General features: G+C 52.6%; 1 protein-coding gene across 1 annotated transcript; it reads right to left on the bottom strand.

Moving 5' to 3' along the window:
• Nucleotides 1-1,775: 1,775 nt before the first annotated feature.
• LOC119099238 (intraflagellar transport protein 74 homolog) lies at nt 1,776-26,606 on the bottom strand. The gene is made up of 12 exons (XM_037222358.1): nt 26,454-26,606; nt 25,425-25,563; nt 24,967-25,069; nt 24,425-24,518; nt 23,616-23,792; nt 22,312-22,437; nt 20,468-20,569; nt 17,119-17,318; nt 16,453-16,582; nt 14,557-14,663; nt 10,384-10,501; nt 1,776-2,095 (listed from the first exon to the last, which is right to left on the bottom strand). The coding sequence occupies exons 1-12, from the start codon at nt 26,601-26,603 to the stop codon at nt 1,880-1,882; spliced, it is 1,662 nt and encodes a 553-aa protein (XP_037078253.1). The 5' UTR covers nt 26,604-26,606; the 3' UTR covers nt 1,776-1,879.
• Between the last annotated feature and the right edge of the window lie 27 nt (nt 26,607-26,633).

The following is a 26,633-nucleotide window of genomic DNA, read 5'->3' on the forward strand; positions in this document are numbered from 1 at the left end:
TTCCCGCGGGGTTTTGTCTTCTCCCACATGTTAACATTTTTTCAGGGTACTGCGCCACAAACTGAAAACCAATAATCCGTCACACGAGCACGCTCAACAGTGGTACCCCTCGTGTACTTCTTGTTCTTAGACTGCATTATTTGCAAACTTGTCATGTAGATACTGACACGTGAGATAAACAAAGAGACAGCATTAGTTGATCGCCTCGGCTCGAACCATCTCGTCGGCCCTCGACAGTCCGTCTGGAAACGCTGCGAGCTATCGGCTCCGCATCTCAGAACGCTAAGCCAGGATTGGAAGCTGCGGAGAATTACATAGCTCCAGTCCCTCACAGATTGCGTCTTGCCTGGCTGGCGTATAAGCTGCTGACAAGGTGCATGCGTCGATGAGACAGAAGCAATAACTTGCGCTGGCTGCATCGTGATCGCATGATCAGTTACAGGCGCGGAGTCAAATCCCGCATTGTGAGATGGTGCGAGCGTGAGCAGATTTGTGTTCGACTCGACTCGACTGTGAGCCGGCTCAGGGCCAGCTCACAGATTTGGGTCGGCCTTGAGCCGACCCAAATAGCATGCTTACAGCAGTTCAAGTAGTAAATGAGAGGCTAGTTATAGACTAGTTCACTGTTGTGCCAATTGACAATTAAAGATATAATCATTCCTTGGACTTCATAGGTAGCAGACAAGCTTTCACTAACTTCAGCACAGGATATAGGAATATAGAATGTCTGTGTCATGCAATATCCTGCGGTTCTTGGCTGAAATTCGGCATACTTTAGATCAGGAGGAACAATACTGTGATTACTGCTTAGAAATTACAATTACAAAACTTGCACTGATTTTGCATGTTCATGCCGTTCATTCTAACACTGCTGCGGCGTGTTTTGCATCCTCATGTTACCATTTATATATGACCCATATACCTCACTGACACGACATCGCTGGAAATGAACGGCTCACGACCCAGCTCACAAAATTTACTAATAAATTTACTATTAATTTACTATTATTTTATTATCAAAACAATTTACTAAGAACGTGATTCAGCTCATGGCTCGAAAAGGCGTGTTTTCTACCGAACCGACGTAGCTCGTGGCTCTCACACCAAAACGATAGCCTCGTGAGTCAATGCATGATTCAGCTCGAGTCGAACACGGGTGTGAACGTGACGCCGGTCACTAACATCAGAATGTGCACTGTGAACAGGGCCCGGCGACTGACCGACCTTATGTGGTGCTAGACGCACGCCATGCGTCGCCGTCACCCCTCGTTGGGGTCTCCAGTTTCGTAGTTTTCAATCTTAGTTCAGAATTTTTGAAGAGCTTCCAGACGCTGAGAGAGAGACCCCGTTGGCAGACATCAAGAAGGTCCGAAGGATAAAACTGATGCGGACCTGCTCTCGTTGGAGCACTACGGTGAAGCCGCTTTAACGTACCCTGCCATTCATGGACTTCCCATGCCGGCTTCAGCATGTTTCGAGCGCACGTTTTGGGCCGGCAATCACAGGTTTGCTCTTCCTCACAAGATCCACTAACTACAACGCACCACGCAGTGCAGACGACTTCAAAAGGCTAGTACTCCTCTCTGCCGTCTACAAGCCTGTAAAAGGCTGCCGAACCCCACCATAACCTCCATTTATTCCCTCCGCTCAACGCTCCCCTCTTTCTCCCTCCGCCAAGGCGCTCCCCTCTTTCTCCCTCCACCAAGGCGTGTCCTAGCAGGCGAACCCGTCAGCACTGTCGACAACACCCGCTCTCCCCCCCCCCCCCCCCTACAGAGCGCTAGAAGGCGGCCCTGCCGGCGGTAGCCTCCTCCATCAGCCGCTTGTTGCACTCGTAGATGGTGTGCATTACGTGACTGCGAACGGCGCCTACAGAGCGCTAGAAGGCGGCCCTGCCGGCGGTGGCCTCCTCCATCAGGCGTTTGTTGCACTCGTAGATGGTGTGCATGACGTGACTGCGCACGGCGCCGTAGTCCACCTCGGCCCGCTTGGCGGCCACGAACTCCAGCAGCGAGTAGTTGTTCTGCTCGATCGAGGCCAGCCGACGCTCCAGGATGCCCAGCTGGATGTACGGGTCCATCGACTCCAGCTCCCCCTGGCGGGCACGCAGACGCGCGACGTCACCACACTGACACACAGCACGTGAGGTGATCACATGGCTCTGCAGGAGGTCTCACGGCACTGGTGAGGGAGGATGGGGCTTTCCAAGGACGTGGAATTCAGCAAGCCCCCAATAGTTATGGTGATAAAAACTGGGCCCAGTAAACAGCGTTGCGCGATACAAATTAACGTCACCCCTCTACGTTCGCCCTACTCCCTTCCGACATTTTCAATAATAATTGGGATTGAGGAATGAAGGTAATCAGACGCGTGCAATTCCTGCATGCCAGGCATTTAAGACAGATCGAAAGAAATAAGGCTTCGGCCTTGGGCAGCCTATGCGTTTTTCCTTTCCTCCAACTACATTTTCGAATGCCCACAAACTCGCACTCGTTTCAGCGTTATTTGCCAATTGTCATCTTCTTGCCACTGTCAACGGGTGAACGGTCAAGCAGCAAACATCTTCGTAAAATATTATGTAAGGGGCTCTATACATTACAATCAATCGCACGATGTATATATATATATATATATATATATATATATATATATATATATATACCTGATGTTAAGATTCATATTCGGATCGTGTTTACCATTCACATTTCCGCTATTTAATTTCAACCAAGCTATAACATTAAGTCACTTACTGTCACTTATTTGCCACCGCCACTTGTCTAAAGTTTCAAATGTTGTTTTGATTATTTAAATAACTGGCACAGAAATGCCGTTTGTACATCGAGCATTGAGCTCAAATTTTATTTTTTTAATTTGTTTGTCTTATTCCTCATTTTGCACGCTCGTTGCTTCTGCATCCGCGCTCTGAACGCTGTCCCATTCGATAGATATCATAGCACTAAATCAAGACGCAGCCAACTTGTCACTGGCTATACAATATCCGCAAAAAGGCTGCAAGCTTTGTCTCTCTGTAACGTTCCATCTACTCTCAATGGTACACGTCATTAGGGGACGTTTTCTTTCTTTTTCCCTTTCCGCCGCAATGCGCACACTTCTTCAAGCCGCGTGACGCATGCCAGAACAGGCTGTCGCTGGGAGCTGTTTCCCACCATTTGTTTGGCCGGGCGCTTCCGTGCCGCCCATTTATCAGCGGCGGGGTGTGGCTGCGACTCACCCGCCGCATGCAACCGACAGCGGCCAATTAGCGGGCCGAATAGTGCCCCGCTAACAATGAATAGCGACAGAGCCGGCATATCGTCAAAAAAATGGCGAAATAGAATATACGCGTGCCAGTGGGACGGATGAAGTGGAGTGAACGGGGTGAGGTGATAACGGACGGAGAGTTGTCGTCACATGTGTAACAGCGAAGCACGTCATTTTCGGGATGAATTTCAGGTTGTTTATTTCTGGGGTGTTCGCGCCTAAATTTACTAATCGCATGACTTGAAAATTGCCTGGCTATGAGCCTTGCATGTTCGGGTCTCATCTGACACGGTAATCAATGAACTTGGCTTTTTTTGGTTACCTGCGCTTGCAGTACCACTATCGTGCTAACTATGCATTGGCGTTGCTATGGATTAGTCCGTGTGAGATTGACTGCCGATTTGTCGCAGCGACTTGTATTATATACCGATTTTTAAACCACGACATGGTCTGTTTTGCGACCGATTATTGGCACCGCCATGGCCTGGGCAGTGTCGAAATTGATTTTCGATTTTTAGACCGTACATCAGTATCCACAATGCAAATGGTTTAGCATTCTTACCACCTCAGACTGCTAAGCTACGGCATTAACCCCTGGCAACACCAACAAGCTGGGTGATCCGTGGTCTGGGTTAGGACGGCACAACTGGCCGGATACGCTCGCCTACACTTTCCCCAGCAAAACGGTACTTTCGCTGCTCCGTCACATGGTGCTAGTCTTGTATCGGCGCGGCAAAGGGGTCACTAGATCCGGGACGGTTTCGACACGTTGCGCAACACACAGATTTTACGTTTCCTGTGCCAGTCGGCCGAAAAGGCTAGATTTTGTGTGTAAAGTCGTATGGCTTGAATGTCTCGCATGATCAAACAACTTGTAGATAAATGCACTTAAGATTGTAGCATTGTTTTAACCCTAAAGGGACAAGCATTTCCCCGTATTGCTGGACAAAATGGCTCACATGTCCCTTACGATCTTAAAACTAGACATTCTTAAGCTATGCAAGATGTAACACCAGATGGCTTGCGCAAATTTGGGTCAGATTAGAGTCTTTGAGTATCAGTTCAAAAGACCTTCTGATGTGTCCCATCGGTGATATCTGATAATCTCTTTAAAGCAACATCCCCAATAAATCACACAGACAAGAAACAAAATACTGATAGAAGCATGTGGGGATTGGCTGATCAGCATGCAGTGCTGTGATTTGTTATGTTGCTCGCGTTCGTCAGTGTGCGATGTTGAGGACGCCACCGCACGCCTAAAACATCAGTCGTTCTTTGCCAGGCCAAAACGGCAGTTAGTGTTAAGCCATGAGAAGTTTAATGTTGTTTTTTATGCTCGTATTTCATGCTCTGATTTTTATGGCTTCGTTGCTGGAATTAAATGAAGGTCCAGATTTGCTTTTGAGGATGTTAAGACGATGTATCCGCATCCGAAACGATGAATCACGATATATTAGAACATGACACCTGTCTCTTGGTGAGCTACTTTTGAATGCAACAGACGATGTCGAAAATAATGTTCGAAAGATCGCAAAACTAAATCGGAAGCTACCCGAAGCACAAAATAACCTTCTCTTAAATAGCCCATATAGAGACACACACACACACATATATGTATATATGTATGCATATACATATATATATATATACATATATATACATACATATACTATATATATACATATATATACATACATATACTATATATATATATATATATATATATATATATCGACGTGTGCGTGTGCGCGCACGTGTGCATGTATAACATTGCTAAGTTTGGCGCCAAACCGTGATCAGCTTGACATATCAAAATTTAAAGGCAAAGGTGGAGACACTTCTTCTTCTTCCCGCGAGACACTCGCACGTGGTCATGTCAGATGCGTAGGGACTTTGCTAGTGTTGCCAGTGAGTGTGCTTCTTGCTCCTCGAATAGGGCTCGGCAACCTCATACGCATGTGCGGCCAGCTCCTCACTGAGAGGAGGCCACACACCACCCTTGAGCTCGGGTCGCGGCAGACCGTCCGTCACCAGGAGCCGTTCTATCAGCCGCTTATAGGCCAAGAGCTTTGACACATTTCCCAGCGATAACCGATGATGACTTCGGAACTTCCGGCGTACTGTCGTGATGTTCTGCAGCGAATTAGATCCCAGGATTAGTCATGTCCCCGACTTGCTAAAATGTGAATTTTTGCATTGTCCCCGGAACAAATACATCGGTATTATGCATGGCCCGAGTGCTGACTTGCATTTGACGTGGCTTGTCACGTAGTGACCGACATTGCTCACTTTTCCAACATGCGCAGAAATTGTCCCGTCATCCGCATTCAAGCTGTGCCTTTATCTGTCCGAGTGAGACTCTGCACACGCCTGGCTTGGACACCGAGACACGTTTAGCTTGAGAGCCCCGGCCCGGCTGCATGCTTTGTATGCGTGAATAGTTCCCTCACACACAAACCCACGCACGCACGCACACCTGCACACATCGAACACGCACACGCACACGCACACGCGCATCAGCTGAATTACTCAGTGCATGACCTCGCTCGTTAGCGCAGTGAGGAGCCAGGTTGCCGTCTATGAACTCCACACCTGTGTACCTCCTTCGCAAACGTCAGGCCACTTTCCTTGGGTCTCACAACAAATGCAGCGGAAGTGTACGCCCACGAGGCGAAGAAACGAAAGGCAACCGACTTAACCAACATTGCCAGCGGCTGGGACTTTCCGTCCGCCGCGTAACACGAGCTGCAGCATTTAATTCACCGGTGGTCAGAATAGCGTGTTTCAGGATATGCACATTGCGCTCCCGCCACCACTTCGGTGGAAACACCGCAGTGTCCACCCCCTGTGCAGCTGCCGATTTTGCCGTCTGATCTAGTTTTGGTTGTGCCTTGCCCCTAACACAGTGCTATGGCGTCGTTCAGACGCGTGTTAACTTGAACATAGCTATGGCCAATGGCTTATCATTCCGCCTAGCGGCTTATGCTGCCCGTCTCTGGCATCCAAATTGCTACGTCACAATATTTGTTACCGTTACGGATCCGGTGGTGTAGCGTTGAGCGGTGTCTACCGCTGTCAGCACAATCCAAGCGACGACGGCAGCCGCACGGCCCAGTATTGAAAGCATCCACAGCCACTGGGAGCGTGCGTCGGGCACTCGTGTCAACGCCCATCTCCTGAAACTTGATGTCTTTTTTAAACACGCTAGATTTATCTTGGAGAGCTCTGCTGTCCAATCGAGCATGTGATGGAGATTGAAAGACAGCTGACTAGTCGGACTACTAATTGGGTGGCGTGCAGACGTCAAAGCGCTGGGGGATTTCGTTTCAACGTCTCCTAGAAATGGGCGTGGCGCTGGGTCTGTTACTTGCAGAGACCCACTCGACAAAGCCTGAAAGCCCTTTAGTTTGAGTTTTTCGGTATTGCCAGTTCTCATGTTGCAGTTGTAATGCCGAAACTGCCCACTCCTCTGGGCCCTTAAGCTACAGCGCTCTTAGCAAAGAGATGTGGGTATCGGGTATTGGGAGAGCATCGTCGTCGTCATTTGGGCTTTACGATGCACTTACATTAATGTAAGGAGGTTCTCTTTCCCAGCAGCATACATTATGCAATGAAATGACAACAAATGAATGCACGCATTATGCAAGAAACAGAATCGATTACAGGGTGAAAGAACTACCAAATGTCCTCGAACTCCCGAGATGATCTCACTCGAGGTGTCAGGCCTCTCCTGAGAGAAAATCATTTTCTCGCTGAAGATAACGAGCATTTCAGTCGCCCATAAAAGATTCTCTAGAATTACTGTCGGCATTAGCTATGTCTACTCAGATTTGGACCTTTTCTCGCGCATTAAGTTCTTGAATCTCAATTTTCGTAAAACCTTGTTTACTCGCGGCCATAGGCGCCGACCCAAAACACTGAGTTTTCTTCTAGCAGTGGTTGTTCACCATCAGATGTCGTCAGAAAGCGGAAAGGACGGTGCTGGAAATTGCGGCAAGACACACTTTCGCCACGAAATTATGCTCTTGAAATGAAACTTCATAATCGGGCGATGACGCAGGGTACACACGTGCATTTCTTGGCGTAAGCCCCGATCCAGAAATACACTCAATCAATGTTCAGACTGAGTACAAAAGCTGAGATAAATTTTTGCTTGCTAGCGTCGGTATTTCGTACCTCCTGGTACCTGCAAGTCAGTTATTTTCAGTTTCATATTCGGATGTTGAACGAGTGTACACACTTGCATTTCTTAGCGTAAGCCCCGATCCAGAAATCCGCCCAATCAATTTTCAGACTAAATACAAAAGCTATCATAATATTTCGCTTGCTGACGTCAGTAGCTAGTACCTCCTGGTACACTGCAGGCCGACTATTTTCAGCACGAGATTTTGTAATACATCGACACGTTACCAAATGCCATACATTCGCTCCGAGGTTTACACAATTTTATTTTTAGAGCAAGCTTATCTACGGGGCATCAACATCCCATGGCGCACGCCGCACATTATCGGCTACTCAAGGGCCGATGCAGAAGGAGGACCACGCGACCATGACCCCCCCCCCCCCCTTCCCTCTGGGCCTCGAGGGGGCCCGTGTGCTCCGAAGAAGCCCATAGCTGGCCGAACGGACGCAGTTTTTTTAACACAGAACGCAACAAAATTGGACATCTTTGGGCTTCCAGGCAACCAAGAACAATCGCAAGCGAAAGTACAGGGTCTACGAGTGAAAAATATTATTTTTCACTGATTCAAAGAGTGGTGATCGAGAGGTTTTAAGGTCCATTGCGCTGGCCAGAGGCCCTGAGCTGGGCTCGGGCACACCGGATTGTTCGGGGTTGCTGCACATCGGGTTTCGGTATTTGAATGGAGGCCCTACGCTCCTGTCGGGGCCATCTGACAGCCTGTTTGGGTACACTTGATCTTTCGGGGGCCCTTCACACCGGGTTTTGGAGGCTTCTTATTTGAACGGAGGACATTACCCTCCTGTCAGAGGCCCCATCTTTTAACCTGTTCGGGCACACTCGATCATTCCTGGGCCCTCCACATTATGTCTTGGGTGTTTCTTATTTGAATCGAGGGGCCTATGTTCTTTTCAGGGCCTTATCGGGTCTTATCCATTAAGCTGCTCGGGCCAGTGGCGGATCCAGAGGGGAACGAGCCATGCCTCCCTCCCCATTCTTGTGCCCCGAATGGGCACACGGGCTCTAAAGGGGCTTATGAGCGGTCGAACGGACACATTTTTAATACAAAACAGCAAAATTGGACGTCTTTGGGACTCCAGACGGCCAAGAACAGTCGTTAGCTAAAGTGAAGAGCGCGTGAGCAAAGTTAGCTCGTCACTGATCGAGAGGGTGGTGACTGGGGGACATTTTGAGGCTCATTGCGCTGTCCAGAGGCGTTACGTTAAGTTGCCGGAGCCCTATAAGTCTAATTTCCTGGTCAATCCTATTTCTAATGAGTCTTCCACGTTTCCCTGGTCCCTTTACATTTTCCCGTGGGGCGCTACGCTGCTGTTGGGGCACTATCTCCTGACATGCCTTGGCACTTTTAATCGATCCGGGGCCTTCCATGGATTCTTCCCATTCGTTCGAAAGGCTCTAAACGCTTTTGTAGTGGCCCTATGTGCCTGGGTACGCTCAGTGGCCCAGGTTCTGCCATATTAGCCTCGGGTTTCTTATACTTGCTCAGAGGGCCTTGAGCTGTTGCTGGGTCCATGTTTGGTAATGCACCAAGTCACTCGATGCTCAGGGGCCGTCTACATTGACCTACGGCTATTTTTCTTTGATCTCGTCTGCGGAGAACTTTTCACTCCCACCGGGGCCCTTTCCGTTAACCTGCCCGGGCACTCTTGGTTGCAAAGGAGTATTAATTATGCACATTGGTTTCAAGGAATTCCCCTTTGCTCGGAGGGTCGTCCTTTTCGCTTGCTCTGAGGACCCTATACTCGTTGACGACAGCCTCTTTATTGGCCTGCCGCAGCAACCATGATCACTCAGGTTCCGTCTCTACTGGCCTTGGCGCCTTAGTCTCAGAGCAGCGGTCGAATATGCACCAATGAGTTTTTACGCGTCATCGTCAAGCATAATTTACATATCATGGATGTAAATTATGCATGCGTCATTTCCCTTCGTCAGTGAACTTGTGATACCTGTTACACTAGCGCATCACGTTCTTAATACATTTTAAATGCTAAGATATTTCGTACTTCTCCATAACAAACTAAGCAAAAACTCTGCTTTAGTCATCAGCCACCAGTTGATCACATCGACCAGACAACTAGCTGTAAATAAGCTTGACGTCAAGTTTGTGCATGATGTTAATAGTATATAGCAGCAAACTTTAGTATATTTTGAACTGTTTTTAAAAAACAGCCTTAAATGGCAGAAATTATACCATTGCAAGAATCTTCAAATCTAATGACCGAAATGCGAGGATTATTGGAGGGACCCTGAACTCTAGGGGCCTCTTAATGTTGCGTGCTCCCCCTTGACGAAATTCTGGATCCGCCCCTGTGGCTACTGCACGCTGCACAACCCCAGCAGCGTGTGGTGTGTGCTCAGCTGAGACCACGTGACTGCTATGGATCGGATGCGGGCGGGTCGACGTGGTTCACCGGCGTCCAGGGCCGGCGACACGGTATGTTGCTGTCGGACAAAGCCATCTGCTCCTCGTGTCAGGCCCGGCGCTAACAAACGGCTCGCCGAGTGCTTTGAAGCGTGCCAATATTTGCATCAGGCTACCACACGGCACGAATATTCGGGACTGACTGATGCGCTGTTCAGCGAAAAACAAGCTTCGCGGCTTGGATAGCGGAGTTCGCACGTGCGAGGGCGAGTGACCGATGCGTCAGTGAGAACGCAGCGGGCTCGAGTACAGCTGCACCGTAAACAATGGCCACCACTTCATTTATTAGTCACCACAAGTGTGGCGAAAGAGCGGCGGAGGGGGAGAACGTACTGGCACCAACTTTTTTGGAAGTTTCAATTGATCGCGATTTAAAGTAATGTGCCCAGTGCGCGCGGGAAAGGGATGTTCCATGAACACGAGCTAAGTAACGTCGCAGCTGGTCAGGTGGCAAGGGCAGCAACGCCTTCCGCAGGTGTGTCGTGTGTGGTGGCCTTACCTTCAGCGCGTTGTACTCGAGGTCGGCCTCCGTCAGCTGCACCCGCGTGGCCTCCTGTCGGTTCTGGCAGTCCACCCGCTCGACGCTCAGGCGCGTCGTCTTCTCCTCGTTCTGCTGCCTGCAACAGCGCCGCAGTCACGCGCCAGCAGAGCCCGACAGCGCCGCTCGGTAGGCACCGTTATTGCAGTCGGCCACATTGTTGACAAGATTCCGCAGCTGTGCCACGGAACTTCGCGACGTTCCGCCGCCAACCAGTTAACAGGTTTGCGACGGAGAATGTAGCAACAAGACGGCGGCATCGACAGCGATGGCAGCACCGCGACGCCGACCGATTGCGAACCGCCGGCGTCGGCCGATCAGCAGCGGGGGGGGGGGGGGGGGCAGGCCCGGGACTGGACGCCTCCGGCGACCGCAGCCCCGGCGTTCCGGCCGATTTCCTACGTCAGGGCGCGTGTCGCGCCGCGCCGCCATCCATTACGCGGCGTGCGGGACGGGGACGCCGCTCCCACCGCCGCCAGGTAGAGGCGGGGTATTGATCGGCCGCGAAGCGATAGCGCACACGACGCCGGCGGCGGCCGCGGCGCAAACGGAGAGCGGGTGCCGGCGGTCGGGGCGCGCCCACGGAGGGGCTCGCAGCGGGGGGCGCGGCCCAGCCCGCCGACTCCCGCCCCGTCCGGTGGTGGCACGTCCTAAGGTGATGGCTGGTGGCATTCCCAGCAAAGCCGGCCGCTCGGCAAGCTTCAGAGACGCGTGCGCTACCGCGCATTGCGGCCGCTGCCGGCACAACACCGCCAATGGGTCGAAGCCACTCTGCGGACGTTTCAAGCAAGTGTAAGAGTGACAGACGCAGACCCTAACCGGCCGGGGCGCACTGTCCCAGCCAGGCCTCTGCCTACGTAAGCGTGAAATCGAACCGTCGGCCGGCGATCGGGAACGCGTGCTCAAAGGCCGGGTCGCAGGAGAGAAGAGTCAAGTCATCGAGTGGAGCGCTGACAGCGTGAAATGGCCCCGCTGGGAGCCGGCCGCCGCCTCAGACCGCGTGATAGCGGCTGATCTCGCGACTCTTGAGATAGTGGTGGGCCGGGTGGAGGTGTCCCAGGGCTCGGCGGCGTCCGCGAGCGAGGCGTTGGTCATGTTCGTGCGACCCGCTGTGGCCCCTGCCCTCCACGCCGTCCCTACATCCCCCCAACACGACCCAATGGAATGGGACTGATGGACTCGCCAACGTGCGCTCACTTCATGGATAACGACAGGTGATTCATGTTCTGAGCGCCATAAAAAGCATATGAGGCGTGGCAGATTAACATCATCATGAATTTTACGCGCAGTGATGTCAGCTGGTCCCGCCGCAAGTCATGTTTCAGTCAGTTTCGTTACGTTTGTCTGTGCAAGTCCGCTGCTCATGTCAACGAACACGTAATCCGGGGCCCGGCTGACTTGTAGTTCCACGACCGATAGCCACAAGGGCTTGTGTTAGACGCGGACCTAGTGAACGTATGTCGGTGTGAGCAGAGTCGCAGCTAGGGGGGGGGGGGCAATGGATCTTTAACATTCTTCTCTCTGGCGAGATCGAGCGCAGATCTTTTTACCACGACACTACTGAATATAATTCCGCAATCTGGTGATCAGGGCACTCGGTTCGGCTTTGCATGCCATTGACTGCCATGCGCAGCGACAGGTCGCAACCAGGAGCAGTAATTTAGTTGCGGGGCCAGCGACTCTCTGGGCGGCCACGAACGGTACGTGGACAACTGGTTTCGGCGACAGGATAAAACGGCATTGACAGGCCATTGCTACGTTAGGCGCTGCACTTATCAGCGTGTGTGGCGTCTGTAGCCGTTAGAAGTGCGCAGGTACTGTGAATGGGGCTGAGACCCGGTCCCAAAACAACTCCTGGTTCGCGGCCCCCGCCGTAGTCAAACCTGGCTGCGCCCCTGAGTGCCCGCGGAGTGCTCGGACACTCCGGTGCTAGCTGTTCGTGTCGCACACAGCGTTTCCATTCGGCAGTTGACGGACCTAGCTGTGGGAACGGCTGGAAATCGGGTTAACGTCAACATTAGAGCTCATATATTACCCTGTATGGGACATAATATTGTCAGTGTCCGCCCATCACGCTGAGTACCAAACGACACGAGGCTGAACATCAAATTACGCTAAGTGAATGCAGATGGTAGCCCGCCCATGCTCGTTCAAGATGCGGTGGCGAAGTGAAGCGCCCCATTTTGTGCTGTCATTTGTAATGTTTATCGTAGCCAGCCAACTTTTGAAGGACAGCTGACTGAAGATGACGAAACCTAAGAGGGTTTGCGGTCAGTGCGTACCGCGTGAACTCATTCGTGTCGTGTCAGATGGCCTCTTGAGCGTTTGCAGCATTGGAGCGAGCAACACTTAAGTAAATGTTTACACTAGTAGCCGAAAAATTTTGCCATTGAGAATAGAACCAATACCGGTTGCAAAAAAAATCCGAAATCTTTATTAGCCCGCAAAATGTTAACGCTCATTAAGTGTCTTATTTTTGCAGCAAATAGCGGTATAAATAATTTAACTAGCAACTAACTAGGGTGTCTCATGCGGTGTGGAACAAGCGATGCAATAACGATATGAACGATGATGATGATGATGATGATGATGATGCTAAAAGTTAAGATAATAACGTAGCCAGACGCCTTTGACAAACGATGCCAACAACTGTCATCAATGCAATTCTGAGATCTGACGTCAAGTTGCATGAACTAATTTAAGAGGTGGAGGTCCCTAAGACAGCTTTTCCGGGCCAATCCATAATAATTTTCTGGGAACAAAATGACTGGACATCAGTTCGGTCAAGCCGAATAAACTCAAGTTGGCAATCGATGAATTCACAATAAATGAAATTTTTGTACCCGGGATCAAAGCACTACAAAAATACCCAAAAAATGATTAATTATCGTTCACAATAAACAGGGCTATAAGTTTGCGCAGTTGTCTTGGCCAATCTTTCGCGGTGCACGCACAGCGTCTCGTGCTCCAAATGTGTGTCGGAAAAGATGACACTGGACGCTTCCCGGTCACTTCCTGGCGGATTTGTGGGCCTAACAGCGGTGAGTTGTAGCCAGTGCATTTGCCTACACCGCGCAACTGACTCTTCGGCTTTGTTTGCTCTGGTTGCTGAGATCTGACGTCAACAGAGATCTGATAACCTGATCTGATGATATGATCTGACGACCTGATCTCGCGATCTGACCTAACGATCTGGTCTGACGTCAACGGAGATCTGATCACCTGGTTTGACGATCCGATCTGACGACCTGATCTCGCGATCTGACCTAACGATCCGGTCTGACGTCAACAGAGATCTGGCGATTCGATCTCACGATTCAATCAGACGATATGATCTGACGATTTGATCAGACGATATGAGCTGACAATTTGATCTGACGATCTGATTTGACGATCTGGTCTGTCGTCAACAGAGATATGACGATTCGATCCGACGATATGATCTGACGATTTGATCTGACGATCTGATTTGGCGATCTGATTTGACGATCTTATCTGATGATCTGATCTGACGAGATCCGATCTCAAATGGCACCTGACGTTTGACGTCCTAGCCCGCGTAGATTCCTGGTTTGCACGCGAGGGTATGTGGCCATGTGTATGTACAAATACTCAATTTCGTTAATGCGATAGACCTTTTTCTCCTCAGTCAGAATATGTTAGCATCGTACTGTCGCGACGTCGGTTGGTACAGATCTGGCACCTGCTGCGGCCCGTGTTCTTCAGCATCTTTGCGGTTGGGAAGTTTTACCTTTGCAATCTTAACTCATTGGGGAAGGTGAGATCGAAGCGATATTAAGATGCTGCAGGCAAAACTCACTTGTCCAGAGCACTTGCATGCTAATTCTCAGCAGCCATTTAAGGACTGAGTGCCTTGTGTTGTAGCTGAAAACCTTATGGAACCACAATCAGTGGATGTTAATGTATTAGCTTTTAGAAGACGTTACGACCCAGTCGGGTCGGGCCATCCAAGATGAAAATTAAGCCGTGGTTCAAGTTTTCCGCACTCGACACGTGGTTTTCCTTACAATAAGATACAAGCGATGGACATCTGGGTTAGACATTGTTCAACTTCTGTAACATCTGGAACGAGCATTGTGAAATGAATGAAACTTTGCGAGCTTGTCTGCTTACTTGAGTGCAGGAAGGTCCGACAGAATCACCATCTCCTCGCGCATCTTCGTCATCTTCTCTCGCAGGGTCTTCATCTCATCTCTGACTTTTTCGTCCAGCGCCTCGATCTGAGAAGGTTACTCATCATTATTTACAAGCACACTCATGTCTACTTGCAGTGAGTCGGACCATGTTTTAGTGCATACGAAATACCTCACTGGAGTGCTTCTCATAAATGATGGGCTTATTTATGAATTCGAATGCCACGAAAGTGCGATGGGAACGTTCAAACAAACTACGTTTCATTTGCCCCATGCTAGAAAGGTCACGATAACTGGATCACAATTCATATCCTCGTTGCCAGAAACGTCACTGTATCTGGAACACCAGAAACGTGTAGCTCGCGGCTGTAGATCTACTGCCGGGGGTCATGCAAGCAACAAAAGCCTGATGCAACACCACCCTCCAGTGCGAGCCGGCTTAAAGTATAGGCCGTGCGACTATGCGGCGATTTCGTTGCCTTCGATGAAAAGCCTCTACGGTCTCTGCAGTATTGGCCATATGTCTGGCATCAACATAATTATCAGTGAACGTGAATTTTGGCACCCATAATTATCAGTGAAATTATCATAATTACCATGGTGCCAGGAAGGGTCCAGCCGCCTCCCTCATCAGACGGTCCAAACCTGGTGCACCGTAAGGCCCTTGGCTAGCCCGGTACGATGGTCACTCAGCCTAGCATCAGTATTCATTATGGGACCATTCGTCTGATGAATGGCTTGAAATGCTTTCGTGCCAACAGTTGGAAGACAGAGCGTAATGGAAGTGCAAAAGTCCATACCGATACTCACACCTACACATAGAATATACACACGGATATTAACCGGTGGCATTGCCAGGTAAGCGCTGGCGGTCCGGAAAAGTTTCCCTGAGCGCCTCCTCTGCTCCGCCGACACGGCCCGACGCGGACCCCCTCACCCCAGTGATGACCCCACTCCAGGTGAGAGGTCCGTGCGGCGCCGGCGCGGCGCGGCGGCCGCCACCATTAGCGCCTGCTCAGGTGGCTGTCCCGGTCCGGGCGCCCATCGCCTCCTGTCATTACGCGGTCGTCGCCGCGCCCCGGGAACGCGTTAGACCAGCCGCCGCGCTCGGCGTGGGCCAGGGATTGGCGACGGCCGGCGCGCGCCAGAGTTGGCCCTGGTTTGACGCGCGCCCCGCCCGGCGAGCCGTCCAGAGTTGGCCCCGGTCTGATGCGCGCCCCGCCCGGCGAGCGGTCTCCTAGGGAGGGGGGGGGGGAACGACCCAGCCGGCGACAGAGCGAGTGGGGGTGATGGGTCCCGGGGCGGCGGCGGACCGAGCGGCGTCGGTGGATCACGGGACTGCGGCGGACCGAGCGTCCGGGTTTGGCAGCGATGGGCATCGTCTTGTTTGTCGCTCGCTGCCGCCAGGGGAGGGGGGGGGGCAGCAGCAAAGTGCATTTATGTATATGGGGCTGCAAAGCGACGACCGTTCGACGAGCGTCACTGCCAATAAGAAAGGCCAATGTTTACGAGTGTTACGATGAGTTCAGATGGTACACAGCCCGAAGTGGCAAGCTGTAAGCGCCGTACATTGAACGAAGTGATAGTCACGACCGTGGTCCATGTGACCCCATCCTGTTGTCTGCCGAAGCGGGTTTGCTATTGCTCCCATTCTTCCAGGTAATTGCTCACATATAATGCGAGTACAGCTGATGCTGCGTTTGATGGTCGTGCAATATCCACTTTGAGTAATTCGACTGTATATGCTCACTAATGCAAGCACTGTACATGCATAAAGGAAACAAAATTAGTTGAATTGAAATGACGCCACCTTGGACTATGCCATCCCGAGCCGCAGTCCACAGCACGGTGGCGGGGTGCGCACTGGTTCCGTTACCTTCTGGTGATTGGCCTGCAGCTGCTGATGCTTAGTGGCAAGGTCGGTCAAGGTGTTCCTGGACTTGGCGGTCTCTCCTTCTTTAACCATGAGACTGTCCCTCAGCTCCCCCAGGTCCTTGGACGTGAACCTGCAGCGCACAGCGTTCTCGGCTGAGTGTTGAGCCCGCAACGTCAAACGCTCACAGCTCAGACAAAGATCGCGCGCGACAAAACCGGACAACGTTGAGAGCTGGACATGCAAAACCGACATCCAAAGGTCCAGCACTGAATCTGTGCCGCAATACTCACGCAGGCTCGACATCACGCCTGCGCCACCACACAGTCACGGGTTATGCGCTGAATCCACGCCACAGATCATCCACAGGCTGAGTGCGAACCATGGTGGCAGCCAAGGTCAAGGTCAAGGTCAGTGCCCTCATGACTGAACGCTACACCGCGGCGATCCGCCAGCATCAGCTCGCGTGGGTCGAACAGCGGCACCTTCCTCGCAAGTGGACAAACTTAACCAACCTCTTCTCTGACCCGGGATGAATACTCGTCCCCACCCCCCCCCCCCCTCCCTCAGCGCCGGCGAGATCTGCCAGCCGGCGCCGCAGGGCAGCCTGACCCCTGACCCCTCCCGGCGGCCTCCGTCTGCGGTCCTGCGCCCGAGTCCACCACTCACGAGGGCAGGTGGCGCACGTGGCCCAGATTCTTGCTGATGGTCTCCAGTGTGCGCAACACCTCCACCTCGGCCTGCGCCACCCCCTGCGTCTCGGTCGCCTTCGTCTCGTCGTAATTCAGCAGGAACTCCTGCATCTCCTCCTCCCGCCTCCGCAGCTCGCGGTACTTTAGGTTGCGGTCCGAGTTGCTGTCCTCCAGGTCCTACGGCAGTGGCGAATCGAGGTATTTGGCACAGTTGTCTGTCGGGAAAATGCTGCGGGCGTCCACGCCAGAACACACCGTAGCTGAAGTAGGGCTATCGGTGCGAGGCAAATCACGACATGGTGCTATGTTCCGTACCTTGTCACACAATTCGGCCCCAGAGAATTCTGACAAGCGCGTCATTGCAGCCCGGCCATATCGCATCACTGCGCTGAGCTGGTTGGTGGCACGTGCTGCAATCGTGGTCTCTCAGCCCCCACCCCCGTCGGCAAGGAACAAGCGTAGCAACTCTCTCACTGTTTTCTATGCCGCAGCTATTGCCTTTTTATGGTGGCACCACACTTGGATGTGCAACAAACGAGCAACAAAAAGTGTCTCAACCGGCTAGCGTGAAGGGGGCTATTTGTACCAGGAGAAGAACAAATTGTTCGCATACATGATAGGCAGAACATTCACTTTTCTCCAAAATGCTACATGATTTAGAGGGAACAAAGTCATCTCCCCTCCCCCTTCCACCCCTGGTCGCCGGGCTTGCCTCACGAATGGCAGGTCTTTAAAATACACCCTGCGATCAGTGGACTGCGCTTAGCTGCAGCAGCCGTCAGCGACTCGAAGGGCTGGCCCGCCGTGCACCCGAGCCATGCGGCACAGTCTACCAGTAGTGATGTCGCCGTGTTAGGACGCGAGGTTAGATGGAGGGTGACGCCAGCCGGCGCCAACAGGTCAGAGACCGCCTTCACTGGAGAATGGGTAATTTCGGGGTAAGAGGTTGACGTTATATAAAGAACGCCACTGTCTGCAAATATGTACGGCACCGAAAAGAAGAATGTCACTCTACCGAATGTTATGAAAAAGAGGACACGGCGGCAAATCTGCCTTTTTTTTCTCATGCTGGCGTTTTTCCTTCTTCTACTGACGTATTTTTTACAGGCAGCTCAGTTGGCGTATTGTGCACTGGGGCAAGGAACCTTTCATGGGCTTAAAGGCAACGAAGGGATTATGAAATTTGGAAAATGATATGGTAATTTGACACATTTTAAAAAGTAAGGGCTCTTAAATTGCATTATCATGAGCCCCCGCTAAGGGTGTGTTTTGTAGGGAACTCGCGGTAAAATGCGGTGTTATAACCGAAAACCTACGCAGCAATTGTGAGAAAACCTGCAATTCGATAGTCCCGCGGGCTGTGCAAGCGTGGAATCACATCTTTTTGAAATTTGTGTGTGAACCAGGCGCTTGAAATGGGTGTGGTCACCGGTAGTGTTTGCCAGCGAATTGTATTTATCTAAACGTGATGGGAAGTGTGCGTACGAGGTATGCACTGCAGAGAGAGAATATTGCTTTGGTATTATTCAAGGGTAATTACTCCCAATAAAGTGTGATATGTCGATATCTGCCTGTATCTTTTTGTTTGCATTTAAACATGGTAGTGTGAGGTGATGCCAACAAATCATAAGCCAAATCAAGTTATTTTGCAATTAAACCATTGAAATGGAACCAGTCAGGTATATCATTGCATCACTACTAGGGAATATGGTAATCTCTGTCCTGCTGTAAGAAGTGTGGCCATCTGTATGTTGATAAACAAATTTAGAGATATTTTTGTTGGAAGTAAGTGCCCATACGGACTCATCTATATTGGTCAAAAGGCTTGAGCTATTCTGGAGCCCGAGAATTCATTTCAAAATAAGCACAGAGTTCCATCTGACAATGGGACTTTTCTTTTATGCCGTCCAAACCAGATACATTGCTTTTGTCAGTTCGCTGGTCACCACATACATTTACATCCACTCATTTTTGTGTTGACAGCATGTTGCTACAACTCTGAAACTGGGACAAGCAAGAAGGTGAATTGTATAGCAGTAAGAATCGGCTTGCATTTCGTTTTCAAATGCTACGCCTGCGTGCGTGGACGCATGCCCTAGTAATACGCATGGTAAGGCGGTGTAAGTATGGTAAGGCGGTGTCTTACCTATGCTCTTCCCACAACGGAACGTAAGAATCATGAGGTGCAAGGACTGCATAACAACTTGGCTGGGACAACATTGGGGCATCCTTGGTTTCATTTCCCATCTCAAATGGTTGAAACCTCACTCGCAATGCACGAGTGCAATGCCGTGGTCGAAAAACGTCAGAATGAGCTAGTTTCTTTATCCGACATAACATTTGTCCTCTTTTTACACCTATGATGCAGTGCTGCGCCAGAAGCTGTCTTACAGAGAGCTTTATAATACTCAAATGGCCCCGTTGCCTACTTTCTCGTGACGTATTTTCCGTGTTGTTTTTTTATCAGACCGTCTATAATATTCAGTGACGTAAAATTGAGAAAAGAGCGTCGACGGCGTTCTTATTTTTCGTAGCATTCGCTAAGGGTCGTGTTTTCGTGAATGCGTAAGGGAAACTACGCTAAAAATACTATAAATATGACGAGCAGGAAGAAATGGGTCAGCCCTTTCCTAAAGCGCACAAAACTACGTTCTTCGTTCAAAATTTGACCAATTTCCTTTCCGAAGTTGAGAGAGCTTGGACCCACCAACAAAAAAGGAAGCTATACCCCAGTTTTGGGGTGTGGTCTTAGTCAATCAACTAAAACTAAACTGAGGAAGAACGTTCATCACGTCACTAAATTACGCAGGTGGTCGTGTTTTCCGACATGATTGGGGCCTGCCGTGGGCCCGACATCCTAACCACGAGACCCTTATTTCTCACCTTATTTAGCCCGCTTTATGTTTGCGAACGTCACTTTTTCTTTTGAATTCGTGCACCATTATAAAGCAATCCTTACTTGGCGGCATAGTCCTCAGAGTCACCAAATAATCTCCAAAGAAGGCAGCCTTTTTGTGATAATTTCTGTGTTCCCCAGTTTCATAATTCAGCACAAAAAAGGTTCTGGAGTTCACATTTCCTGGTGTCTCTCCCCAAAAACCATTAGAAAGCACAAATCAATATTAAGGACGCTAGAATCATCACAGAAATTTACACAGACACCTCGTCAATTACTTACCCATATTGCAACCCAAGCAAAAACGATCTTCTATCCCAAACTTCGTCTGGAAGATCCCTAAAAAGAACATGAACAGTGTGGAAGAAAAACCGTCGCTAATGCACCACGGGGGGCCCACACATCGAAGTCTACCGTCAGCAAGACTCACGTTCTCAGTTATCTGCAGCTCTTCTGAGGCTTTTCCAATTTCGGACTTAAGCTCGTGAATGCGGCGTTCCAGAGTTCCCATCTCCTGGTTATCTGCCTTCACCTGTAAAAGTCAGACCATAAGAGGAAACAATGCGAGAAGCGGCAGCGGTAAATGAGGGTTTGTGAGTCAGCCATGGTGTACCACTACCATTAGTTGGGCAATGCAGCCGCACCCCCACATTTCAGAAGATGAGCATGAAGTCTCCGGCGTTGCATAGAAATGATGCACTAAAAATGTAATTTGCATTCCCCAACACTGTTGTTAAGCCTCAAATATCTGGAGTTAACACCGAATGGGTGCAAAAACGCCAGAAAAGTGGAGGAAAGAGTGAATCTCATCACCCACTCAGCTCCTTCCATGAATCAGTGTAGGGTTAATGTAAAACTTCCACTGAATATGTACGTGTGGGGGAAGGGCGCGGTGTCAACCAGCCCCCATCCTTCCCCCAATTCCTACGACCATGGCAGCAGCAGCCGTCATGGCGGTGAGTCCGCTCCGGCGAGCAGAGCGGGGCGTCAGAGGAAGACTGAGTGAGCGGGCAGGAGAGGCCGGCATGATATGACAACAGCAGATGGAGGGCGGCGGTGGTAAGGTGCTTAGCGCGGACACAGCACAACGGGCAGAAGAAATGTCTGCAGCTGCCGGCGACAGATGCAGCGCGAAAGCCGCCGGCAGCGGACGAGTAGTGGGCGGCCAGCAGGCGGCAGCCAGCTGTTAAGAGCAGACGAACCATCCTGTTTGCGAGCCTGATGTGCGGCCAGTTCCCCAAAGTTGACCAAGGTGGCGCAGCGTCGGCAGCAGACGGCCCATCTGATGGCCCAGACAGACCGGAGAGACGCCGAATCAGCCGCGGATGGAGCAGCCGTCCCTGCTGCCGACAGCCGGCGCTTTGATTGGCCGAGCACGCCGCCAATTAATCCTCAATTTCAGGCCTAATGAACACGACGTCGGGCGCCGCCCTCGCATGTCATTAGCTCCGCGCCTGCATCTGTGATGCGTGATGCGGCCTGCTTGGCTGCCAACCGTCCAGCATCTGCCGGTGTCGCGATCTCGCGATCATCTGGCGGCGTCGCGACCTCGCAATCATCTGGAGGCGTCACGATTTTCCGATCATCTGGCGGCGTCGCGATCTCGCGATCACCTGGCGGCGTCGCGATCTCGCGATCATCTGGCGGCGTCGCCATCTCGCGATCATCTGCCGGCGTTGCCATCTCGCGATCATCTGGCGGCGTCCCGATCCGCCCTCTGACGTCACGACCGAGCGCAACGTCCATCGGCGCGGCGGCTTATCATGAAAACCGAGACTTAACGAGACACGTCAAAGTCGCCGGCAGCTGCGACTCACGGGGTGCGACCCCACTGCCCTTTCAACGGGGCCAGGAGCACGTGCTCTTTTACCTCGGCCTCGCACACAAGTGTGCGGAGAGGGAGGCAAGCTGCAGTGTGGAGTCGCCGGCGTGCTTGGCTTTTGCTGTGGAGTTCGGTGATAGCATCCCACCCCTCTCTCTAAGCTAGTCAAAACCTAGCATTTGCTCCTCCAACCGCGAAAGACAATCTAGCGTTCGTTAAGCCGTAATATATGGAAAAACCTGGTCAGAACGCATTCTGATCCCACCCTCTCCCCACCCGCCTCCAACTTCTGTAAGTTCCCGCGCTCCTGCGCGCAGGTAACCTTAAGCGCCCCGCTCAGCCGTGGCTGCTCTAGGAGCCTCCTCTGCTCCAGCCTCATCGGTTTCAGGAGCCGTTCCCCTCTCCTGCCTCGCCCTTATCAGAATCCGTCCCCCCCCCCCCCCCAGTCTCACCTGCTGCAGGAGGCGCTCCCGCTCCTGTTCGGGAGTCTCGCGCGAGTTCTTCTCGTCCAGCAGCTCCATCCTCTTCGTCTCCAAGTAGCTGAGCTTGTCGTACTGCACGGCCGCTTCCTGCTTCAGCTGGAGATGGGCCCGACGCGGTTACGACCGCGGCCCGAGACCGCTACGACGCGACTCCCGGACGGTTACGACACGATCTTCACCGAACGTCTTTCGGCGGGGTCCGTAGTAACGCGGAAATGCCGGCCCCCGAGCAGCGCGAGCACGCCCGGGGAGCGACCCGCCGCGAGCAGCGAGCCGATGGGCGGCCGCAGCGGCCGGGCTACGGCTGAGATTGGCACCACGGTGGGAGTAAGACCTCACCGCGCCGGCAGCACTGACATGGATGCCAAGGCGGACAAAAGAGCACTTAAGAAGCAGTGGGGAAGGTTTACAGAGACTTGAGTGGAAGCAAAAGGCAGGAAAGGAATGGCATAAAGGTTAAGTACGCTGCTGTGTGCTGCTATGTGGCAGAGCACGACATATGACCGGGATTTCCACTCAAGTTGAATCCAAGCTATGGAACAAATGTGTTTGCTTTCATATAAATTAACGCTTTACGCACAGATGCTCTTTATGTCCACCGGTTCTTTAACAAAGCACCAGCCACATTTCCGTCTCAGTGACGCTTTACGGCGTCCCAGAATGAACCCAGCCGTGTCTGCCAGCAGCCCCTCCCCGCTCCGCCGGTAATCCGGCCGGCAGCGGAGCTCCGGCTCGGTACTTAGCCGGCCGTCTCGGCGCCGCCGGGCCGGCGCTGCTTGACTGCCGCACGCACGCCGCTTGACCGTCGGATGGGCCGGCCTGAGGGTGCTCAGACAGGCCCTGGCCGGTGCTTGGCCGGCCGGGAGAGCGCCGCCGGTCGGCTGAGGACGCTTCCGACGGTCTGGTCCCACGGCGGCGTCACGGGGTCAGGGGGGTGGGGAGTGGTGGTCCGGCGCCGGGGTGGAAGGTCACTTCTGTGGGGGGGGGTTGTCTGCCGATGTTGGTACGCGGACGCTTGCGTCTGGAGTTAGTAAAGCGCAGGGAGTCCATACGGCGGGAAAGCTGGACGCAAGGCACACCTACCCACCGTCAAAGGCACGTGACAAGCGCTGTCCGATGAGCCCACCTGGTTGGCACAGTTCGGGACCTCTCCCCCTGATGTTGCTGCTCGGCCGAAGAACGGGGAGGGCTGGCCGTTCTGAGCCGGTTCCGGGCGGTGCTCTGCCGCATCCGGCAGGGGGAGAGGGCGGGTAAGGGGTCAGGGACGGACGTACCGGCGAGGCGGCCAGGTCGGCGTCCAGCTCGTTCTTCCTGGCGCCGAGCGCGTCCGCCTGCTGCTGGGCGTGCTCGATGGCCGTCTGCAGCTGCACGTTCCGCTCTTGCAGCCGCATGTAGCGGTCCCGCACCTCGCCGGGCATCGAATCCACCAGCGTGTCGGCCAGCCGCCGCTCCTAGCGGCGGCAGGGCAGGCGGGCAAGGCCGGTCAGAGCGGGCGGCATAGGTGGTCAAGAACGGGTGGTAAGCGGTCTGGGTGGCGGGGTGGGGGGCGGGTCAGGGAGGGGAAGGGGAGGCCAGAAGCCGGGTGGTCGGGGGGGGGGGGGGTCCAGGATCGTTCGTCACGGAAGGACGGATTGGTCGGGGGCTACCAGTCCTGAGCAGCACCGTTCTGAAGCGGGGCTGTGGTCTCGGTCAGATTAGAGTAGGGGGGGGGGGGGGCGTTAGAAGCTGGCGTGTGTCAAATCTCACCCCGTGAGTGTCATTCACGGTTCTGGTCGCTCGCACGTTTGGGTGGTTTGAGTCCATCGGCAGAGGTCAGGAGCTGTTAAAAGGAACTGTCGAGTGATGACATCATCAGACGGCAGGGTTAATTGTCATCAGAGAAGAGAAAACACGATCAGGTATACTAGATGTCAGGCTTCGACATGATTAGATAAACATCAGGATACAGGCCAATGCAATATACCAGACACAAAATTCGTCGTTCAATCTTTCCTTCTTGATTTACAGTAATAAACACCAACGTCACCTCTTCTGCTTGCAAACATCTTGTGCAATGTGAAGCGTTGGTCGCATCTAAACACACCTGATCGATTTGGTTCTCGACGTCGTGTATCTCGTTTTCTTTTTCCTTGCGATTCATGAACAGTTTCTCAACAAGAAGTGCTTCCTTTCCGTTTCTAAGAAGGTAGACAGATGGGTGTGTTAGTAGTAAACAATCGCTCAATGTCATCTATGACGAACGCTCGGTCATTCTATACCACGGCCATTCGACGACTGAGGCTGGCTTTCATATTCAGGAGTTCGTGTTCAGACAGTGCGAACGGGTGTCGGCATTACAATTTAAGATAAGATTCATGATTCCAAGAACGCCGAAAGGAAAATCTCTGTCCATGAACATTTAACAGGCCGGGGAGCTCGTCCAAGCTCGAAGTGTCTTTGAACACAAAACGTCAGCGTTGTTGTCTTAAACCTCTTGGAATGTCTGACTACAGCGAGGCAGACCCCGGCCAGCACAGTAATATTCTCCTTGTCGACCCTCTTCAGCCACAGGCGTCTTCTGCTCGCTCTCACATCACGCCCAGTTCTCCGGGGCTTGGCCTGGAGAGCCGGCCGCCGCGCACTCACCTGTGCCTCAGCTCCTCAAACTCCCCGTCCACTACCGAGCGGTCAGAGTCCATGTTCATCAGCTCCACCAGCACGTTGTAGTCAGCCAGCTCTGCCTGATGCTCTGCGCGACAGGGAACCGACCGGATTACGTCACTGGTGCTGCTCCTCGCCCTCGCCCCCCTCCGCTGACACGGCTGGGCGGGCGTCACGGACGTTACGGATCTCCTTCAAACATGGAACGGCAACTGTGCAGTCTGCCCGACCGGCCTGGAGGCTATCAAAAAGCTCGACAGCGCTCAAGCGGAATCCAAGAACTAAGTCCGGACAGTCCCGACGCTATGTAAAACTTGGCAGCACTCAAAGCGCGCCCTACTCAACGCACCTAGCGATGGCTGGCACGGCCACTGTGGGCCGGTCACTTGACTCGCCAGTCTGTTGGCCCGCGGTAACGGCCCCACCCTGCCCACCATACCCACCGAGCAGCTCGCCGGCCATCTCTTTGACGCGCGTGTCGTAGGTGGTGTAGGTGGCCTGCTCCTGGTTCAGCGAGTCCGCCTGGCGCCGCAGCTTGGCCACCTCGGAGCGCAGTTCGGACGTCTTGGTGCGCAGCAGGCCCTACCGCCGGCACACGCGAGCACCGGTGACGTCACACCGCCGACGCAGCGCGTCATACACGACAATCTTTTGTCAGCTCCACCAATCCACTGTTCTCGGCCGGCTCGGCCCGGACCCTGCGGGACGGCCACCACGGCAGGCCCGGCCGCCGGCACATGCTGGCGTCGCATGTCACAATGACGTCACATCTCATCACGTCACTTCACGGCGGATGGTGCCACTGCCATCCCAGCGAGACCCGGCACCAAGACGCCACGTGTGCCGGTGGACTACTACGTGAGCCAAATTTCCGCGCTCCATGGATTCCCGTCACCCTCAACTCTCAGGTCAATGAATCGAAAGTAAGACATTAAAGTTGGAATCGACGCTAAGGATATGACGTTGCATGACGAAACATTCTGTCTCTGCGACTTGTTTTATGGCCTTGTTGTACTGTAATTACCACTCCATTCTACAGAAGTGTCGACCACGGGTATTTCATCGACTACTTCACCCAAACGGAACCAATGAACACGCCGGGCTAACCTCAAGAGACCAATCATGATATGCCACTCAAACGATTTGGCAAGAAGGTACGTACGGAACGGTTGATCAATAAGATACATACAGCATGGTGACATTACCATTTAGAAACATGGTATTACTTCCTCCTTTATTTCGCGTGCAGGTCCGCTATTTCCATCCCACAAGCTATCAATCCATCGCTGAATGATTAACAAAATTTTCAACTGGATGTGCGCGTGGATCCCTCAAAACATATGCAGTGACTCAGGATCCAGATCCTGTCAATGGAGGACCATATGGGCCCGGAATCCAGTCTTGTAATGCACGTTCACGTCAGCGCTCCGAAGCACCACCCGGGCACCCCCTCTCCGCTCTCCTCCCCTCACCATGAAGTAGCTCTTGTCCTGCACCATGCGCGAGCGGCCGCTGCCGGCCGTCTTGATGCCGGAGAGACCCTGCTGGGTGATGGGCCGGCTCATCACCCGGATCTTCTCCATGGAGCCGGTGACGGGGCGGCCCGAGCCCATGCGCGACATGGAGGCGCGTGACGCCGGCGCCTGCGTGGC

Source organism: Pollicipes pollicipes, unplaced genomic scaffold, assembly GCF_011947565.3.
Source record: "Pollicipes pollicipes isolate AB1234 unplaced genomic scaffold, Ppol_2.1 Scaffold_4740;HRSCAF=5597_pilon_pilon_pilon, whole genome shotgun sequence".
Lineage (NCBI taxonomy): Eukaryota > Metazoa > Arthropoda > Thecostraca > Pollicipedomorpha > Pollicipedidae > Pollicipes > Pollicipes pollicipes.